The sequence below is a fragment of the Furipterus horrens genome, unplaced genomic scaffold, assembly GCF_987537825.1.
Source record: "Furipterus horrens unplaced genomic scaffold, mFurHor1.1.pri manual_scaffold_1, whole genome shotgun sequence".
Lineage (NCBI taxonomy): Eukaryota > Metazoa > Chordata > Mammalia > Chiroptera > Furipteridae > Furipterus > Furipterus horrens.
This window is the reverse complement of record NW_028327171.1, coordinates 111,221,001-111,228,503: the sequence shown is the minus strand read 5'-3', so window position 1 is coordinate 111,228,503 and position 7,503 is coordinate 111,221,001. Positions and strand designations below refer to the sequence as shown.

Here is a 7,503-nt window from a genome sequence, read left to right as displayed (position 1 = left end):
TAAAATTGTTTAAAAAAATAGTATAAGCATGCTGTGATGAACTATGGAAATAAATTTTGGAAGAAACTCTTGAAAGAACTGAAACAGGTTGTCTATTGAGAGGAGAAGGGCAAGGGACAGTAGTTATTTATTATAAGCCTCAGACTTATTTTACATTTTAGACAGAATACAAACATTACCTGAGTAAAAATAAAAGTTCAATTTAAAAAAAAGTTAGTCAAAACTACATTATTGAGTATCAGTTGCATGCAATCTTCATGAGTACAGCCATTTGCTTGAGTGTGTGGAATTTATACTGTCCTCAGTAGGATCTCTTAGAAAGTTTACTAATGTACCAAATTTTAGTGAGATAAACTGGGGTTAGTATTTGTTTAAAAAGAAAATAAGAAAGAGGGGGTGAAGTGGGGTGGGATCATTGCATGAGACCAGGGGCAGAGCACAGAAATTTGAAAAAGGAGGTTTTTATATATTACTAATTTTCTAAGTAAAAATTCTTATATCCAACAATAAGGGGTGATTAATAGAGATTTTGGTATAGCTATAGGACATTTGGCAGTCATATAAATAATTGCATTTTAATAGAACATTTAATAACAAAATAACAGATTGTTAAATTTAAAAGGCAGGAAATAATACGTGTAATATAAAAGAACATACTATAGTTAAAAAAAATAAAACTATGCCTACAAAAAAGACTGGAAGGAATCAAGGGTAATTATTTTATATATATTCCCTCCTCTCCCTGTCCCACCTTCACCTCCAGTTTTCTACAATGTACATATATTAAATAACTATGTACCTATAGTGATTCGCTGACAGAACTGAGTTTATCATTACCCTATGCTGCTTTTCTTCTAGACTAATATTGATATTTGCAAATTTTCCTGGGACCAGTCATATCGAAAGTAGTCCCTATAATTAAGTATACTTTGGCATTGGGGGCAGGGAAGGGAAGAAAGAATAGAAAGTATTAACCTACAAAATATCTGGGTTTCTTGTAATTGAAAAAAAGTCATATAATGAGACAAGTAAGTTGAACTAAAAGTCTTGTAAACTTTATTGCCTTGTATATGCATAGGCTGAGTCTGCATTGGGTCTGCCTTTTTTATCACACTTACAGACTGTAAAAACTTACAGGATGTATAGGAACTGACTTATTCTAGTATATTGAATTAAACAAACATGTACAGAATGCCTTCTACATTCCAGGTATTGCACTGGAATATTGTGGTAAACAGTAGATATGTTCCTTGCCCTCATGGAGCATATAGAAGAGAAGTGAATATAAATGATTAAATAAGCAATGCAGCCCTGACCACTGTGGCTCAGTGGGTTGGGCATTGTCCTGCAATGGGAAGAGTTGCTGGTTCAATTCCTGTAAGGTCACATGCCTGGGTTGCAGGAGAGGTCCCTGGTTGAGGGGGTATGAGAGGCAATCCATTGATTTTTTTTTTTTTTTTTTTTTACACATTGATGTTTTTCTCCCTTTCTACCATCCTTCCCCTCTCTCTAAAAATAAATAAATAAAGCCTTTTAAAAAAATAAGTAATTACAAAAAACTCCTTGAATACAGTGATTGGGAAATAAGGGAAACAGATTTGATGTGGTGAACCTCTTGTGCCATAATGTTAAGGTTATAAAAATTCTTAGTCCCTTGACATAGAGGGTGCTTGTACATACTTGTTTAATTGGTAAATAAAAAAGATCCTGTAAATTGGCTCTTGGGCTGACTCATGAGTTCATTTACAATCTTTGGTTAAGAGTACAGTACACTGCCCTGGCTGGTGTGACTCAGTGGATTGAGTGCCAGCCTGCGAACCAAAGGGTCACCAGTTCAATTCCCAATCAGGGCACAAGCCTAGGCTGCGGGCCAGATCCCCAGTTGGGGGCACTTGAGAGGCAACCACACATTGGTGTTTCTCTCCCTCTCTTTCTCCTTCCCTTCCACTGTCTCTAAAAATAAATAAATAAAATATTTTTTTTTAAAAAGAGAGAGTACAGTACACTTAAGAAATCCAAACTGAACTACATTTCCAAGCTCATGTGTGAATGTAACTACATCCCTCAGTGAATCAGGTATCCAACAGACTAAGCCTAACCAAGGGCCAAACTGAACTTTTAGGGTAACTCTCAAAATATTGAGCTTGATAGGCTGAACATGCATCTCTAGAACTGATCTAGATCTGGACTAGAGCCAGATATGCTGGGGAGGAGGGTGATTTATCCAATACTTAATTTTTTTCCTTTTTTGCAGGAAGTCATTGTGTGACTAACACATTTTCATCAGATTTCCTCTGATTTACCCTGAAGTGTATGTGAGAATGATATGCACTGCCAAGAAATGTGGAGTTAAATTCCAGCCTCCAGCCATTATCTTAATCTATGAGAATGAAATGAAGGGGAAAAGTCGCCAGCGCATTATGCCTGTCCGAAACTTTTCAAAGTTTTCAGGTACCTCATGTTTTATCTTGCCTTGTATATAACTATACTCTAAATCACTTAATAAGAATGATTTCAATCTTATGCTATGGCATGACATGGCATTCGGAGTTAAACAGACCTCTGTCAGGGTATATGTATCACCCTGATTTTAGGTTAAGAAAATAAAAAATACATCCCCCCTTCTTCTACCACACTCAGAGCTTGATATAAAGGAAGAGTTTTGCAGAATACTTTCTTCCCAAAAAAGCCACTTAACTACTTGGCTATAATGGCAGATAAAGCTGTCAGTAGTTTGCAGTGCACCAATAGTTTGTGGTGTATAGATTCTGTGTGGTATATAGTTTTGTTTCTCTCCTAGATTGCAACAGAGCTGCTGAACAATTGAAGAATAATCCACGACACAAGAGTTACTTGGAACAGGTATCCCTGAGACAGCTAGAGAAGTTATTCAGTTTTTTACGAGGTTACTTATGGGGACAGAGTTTGGCAGAAACAATGGAACAAATTCGACGGGAAACAACTATTGATCCTGAGGAAGACCTGAACAAACTGGATGACAAGGAACTTGCCAAAAGGAAGAGCATCATGGATGAACTTTTTGAGAAAAATCAGAAGAAGAAGGATGATCCAAATTTTGTTTATGACATCGAAGTTGAGTTTCCACAGGATGAACTGCAGTCCTGTGGCTGGGACACAGAGTCAGCAGATGAGTTCTGATCCCAGAACAAACGTTTATTGGGCTAGCAGAAACTCCATATTTATACTGTAGATTAGTACTGACCGTGTGACTTTTCAAAATCAGGACATGTAGAACATACATGAGGAATATAGAAAAAACAACATCAGAATCTGACTTTAAAGAACTCACAATCTAATTGGAAGATATGTCAAAAACTTGTGAAAAGCTAATTCACAGTATTAGGCAGCAAAAAGATGAAAGCCAAATGCTTGATAAAGGTGAAAAAGGATCAGAGCCTAGATTACTGTAGAGTAGAATAATCAGGAGAAGACTTGGTCCTTTAATGGCAAGATGGGACTTTGCCTGGCCCTTGAAGTGGTAATTTGAATAGAAGCTTATATAGGATTCCAGATGAGAGAAACTAGGAGGAAAAAAGAGGGGAAGGGTACAGTAAGCAAATTATAGTTTGATAAGATTGAAGGGTGTGTGTAGTTACCAGGGGATTATCCTATATGCATTATGTCTTTATTTAACTCTGTTTTATAAGTATCTAATTCTGGAGTAGAAGAGTAACCCTGCACAGTGCCCTGCAGTTGCAAGTGCCATTTGATGCGCAGAAGGGGAATTCTGCTCCTCCAGTATCAGGAAATACATACCAAAGACATTCTGAAACCCTGAACCTCTTCCCATAAATAAGAGGTTTGTTTGTAAAATGGGAAATCTACCTGTAATAAATGAACAACAGGTAATGCCAGTTTGGGCCTATTCATGAATTTGGATGTACAAAGAAGATTTTTGTTGAACAAGGTTATATGTGTACAGATCTTTCTTATTATATTATTATTTAATTGGTAAAAGTCCTGTGTTTTCTGCAGGGAAATTAATACTCGTGAACTAAAACTGTAAAAACTATTCTTTCTACCTGTCCATTTCTACTCTCTGTACTGTTAAAAGTCCCTGTTAAAGGGCTCGCTCTTATGGTGACACCACCAAGGACTTAATATGGTCATGACTCAAGTATATTTGCCAAAGGTAGCAAAAGGGTTTTCAGAATTGTAGATTCTTTCATAGCTGCATAGTATTCTAGTGTATAGATGTAGATGATATATTTTAAAAGTTGACCGTAGATTGTTTTTCTTCTTTCACTATTACAAACAATGCAAATAACATTGTACATTTTGTATTTTGCACATGTGTATGACTATTAAGAAATCATAGGAGGGAATTGTTGGGTATGTGCATTCTAAATTTTAATAGATATTGCTAAGTTTTCCTCCAAAGAGATTCATTATTTATTTATTCCATACTATGTACTTGAGGTCCTGGCTGGTTTGGCTCAGTGGATTGAGCGTCGGCCTGCGAGCTAAGTGTCACTGGTTCGATCTTCCAGTCAGGGCACATCAGAGAAGGAAAACTCTGACTCCAAAAAACCTCCGCTGCCTTGCGGCATACCTCTTCAGGGGAAAGGCTAAGGGAGTAAACCCCGACAGAAAATCCGGAGCCGGAGTCCCTAAGGCGGTTTGATGTTGTACTCAACACCGGCAACTCCTGCGGCGCACCTGAAACCAAGCTGTATTGACTCCATCTTTCCCTTGGACCCTTCAGCTGCGAAGAGAGGGGGGGTCTGCTGCATGGGCAACAGCAGACCCTCCATATCACCCTGCCCAGGCTCTGTAGCTTCAGCTTCACTGGAGAGGACACTCCAGCGTCATCGCAAGATGTCGATTCAACACGGGAGGAGACAGATACCGTGTCACTCCCGAGTCGGACTGCACAGCCATTCTCGGCAGTGCAGATAGACTCTTAAGAAGCTACACCATCGTCTCTCGAGACGGACGGCTGCCGACGACGACTATGTACTTGATAAGTACCTACTACATGCTGAGCATGTACTGTTCTAGAGTCTAGGGATGCAGCAGTATATACGATGAAGTCCTTGCCTTTAAAAGGTTTACAATCTAGTTGGAGAGGAGAGACAATAAACATAAATATATATAAGTGGTCAGAGGGGATGGCAACCATGGGTTTTGATAGGTTGACCAGAGAAGGCCTCACTGAAGAGGTGACATTAGAGCAAAGGCCTGAAGGAGGTGGGAAAAAGTGATGTGCATTTCAGGAATAGTGGAGAAAGGTAAGTGCATAGGTCCCAGGGTTGTAGTGTGCTTGGCATATTTGAGGGACTGCAAGGAGGGTAATGTGGCTAATACAGATGAAGTAAAATAGTAAGTGAAGAAAAATGGTAGGTGATGTTGGACTATGTGAAAAAGTCTGGAAAAGGTCCACCCATTGTTAATATAACGAGAACGTTTGCACAACATCAGTGTTAACCTGGCAGCCAAGGACAGTGGACTGGAATGTGCATGTGTGAATCATGATGACTTCACTGTACTAGTCAGTGGGGGCAGTAGACGCCATTGAGTGAGCACATGTGTTGTATGGCCATCGCATTCAAAATGAGCAAGTAGAGCAACAAATCTGCATCAGATTTTGCGTTAAGCTTAAACATTCTTCTGCAGAAACTATTCAAATGATTCAGAAGGCTTTTGGGGATGATGCAATGAGTGCAGTGCAAATAAAAGCATGACACAAACACTTCAAAGACGGTCAAGAATCTGTCTGAAAGTGATCTACATTCTGGAAGGCCTGCAACAAACAGAATAGCTGAGAATGTTGAATGTGTATGGGCTGCAGTCAACAAAGATCGGAGAATTGTGTGAGGTCCCAAGGTGCCTACTTTGAAGGGGACTGAGGTGTCCTTGTCCTATACACAATGTTTCTTGTATCTTGTATCTTCTTCAAGAAATGTGTTTTTCTAATTACATGGCTGGATAGTTTCTGGACAGACCTCATATTTTACCAAGGCATAGTACTTACAATAAAGGCTGTATCAACTTAAATATCAGTAATACACAAGAGTACCTATTTTCTTTTTTTAATTTATTTTTATTATTTTTCTGTTACCGTTGTCCCACTTTTTCCCCCCATTGCTCTCCTCCACCCAGCCCACCCGTTCTCCCACAGTCAGTCCCTACCCTGTTGTCCATGTCAATGGTTATTTATACTAGTTCCTTTACTAAACCCTTCCCCTACCTTCCCGCTTTTCTTCCTCCCCCCGCCCCCCTGACAACTGTTACTCTGTTCCTTGTTCAGTTTTGTTCATTTGTTTGTGTTGTTCATTAGTCTACTGTGTCAGGTGATAGATATCATATGGTGTTTTTCTTTCGTTGCCTGGCTTATTTCGCTAAGCATAATTCTCTAGTTCCATCCATGTTGTCGTAAATGACAGGTGTTCCTTCTTTCTTTCTGCTACATAGTACTCCATTGTGTAAATGTACCACAGTTTTTTAATCCATTCATCTACACATGGGCACTTAGGCTGTTTCCAGCACTTGGCTATTATAAATAGTGCTGCTGTGAACATAGAGATGCATAAGTTCTTTTGAATTGTGGTTTCAGGATTCTTTGGATATAATCCTAGCAGTGGAATCGCTGGTTCAAAAGGCAGTTCGATTTTTAGTTTTCTGAGTAAATTCCATACTGTTTTCCATAGTGGCTGCACCAGTCTGCATTCCCACCAACAGTGCACTAGGGTTCCGTTTTCTCCACATCCTTGTGAGCACTTGTTTGTTGATTTGTTGATGATGGCCTTTCTGACTGGTGTAAAGTGGTATCTCATTGTGGTTTTAATTTGCATCTCTCTGATGGCTAGTGATGTTCAGCATTCTTTCATATGCCTATGGACCCTCTGTATATCCTCCTTGGAGAAGTGTTTGTTCAGGTCCTTTGCCCATTTTTCATTTGGGCTGTCTGTTCTTGGTGTGGAGACATGTAAGTTCTTTATATACTTTGGAGATCAATCCCTTGTCTGAGATCAATCATTGGCAAATATGTTTTCCCATATGGTTAGTTCCCTTTTCATCTTGCTGATGTTTTCTTTTGCTGAGCAGAAACTTTAGTTTGATGTAGTCTCATTCTTTCCTTTATTTTCCTTGCCTTAGGACATGTATCGATGAAAATATTGCTACGTGGGATATCTGAAGTTTTCCTGCCTATGTTTTCCTTTAGGACTTTTATGGTGTCACGTCTTACATTTAAGTCTTTGATCCATCTTAAGAGTACCTGTTTTCCCCACATGCTCATCAACAAAACATCATCAAACTTGTTGATCAGTGCCAATTTTATAATTAAAAAATGGCATTTTATAGTTTTAATTTATAATTGTTTTATTATGAGTGAGACAGCATAAGCAATTTTTAATGAAATAACTGTTATTATGTCCTTTGCTCATTTTTCTTTTGGGTTACTGGTCTTTTTCGTACTAATTCGTAAGAAGTTCTTTATTAAGGAAAATATGACTTTGTTCATATTTTTTTCAGGCATAT

The 7,503-nt window shown here is 38.5% G+C and overlaps 1 protein-coding gene across 1 annotated transcript; it reads left to right on the top strand.

Moving 5' to 3' along the window:
• The first annotated feature begins 2,257 nt into the window (after positions 1-2,257).
• On the top strand, positions 2,258-3,978 carry CEP19 (centrosomal protein 19). Its single transcript, XM_090266239.1, has 2 exons — positions 2,258-2,451; positions 2,801-3,978. The coding sequence occupies exons 1-2, from the start codon at positions 2,322-2,324 to the stop codon at positions 3,157-3,159; spliced, it is 489 nt and encodes a 162-aa protein (XP_090122365.1). The 5' UTR covers positions 2,258-2,321; the 3' UTR covers positions 3,160-3,978.
• Positions 3,979-7,503: the final 3,525 nt, after the last annotated feature.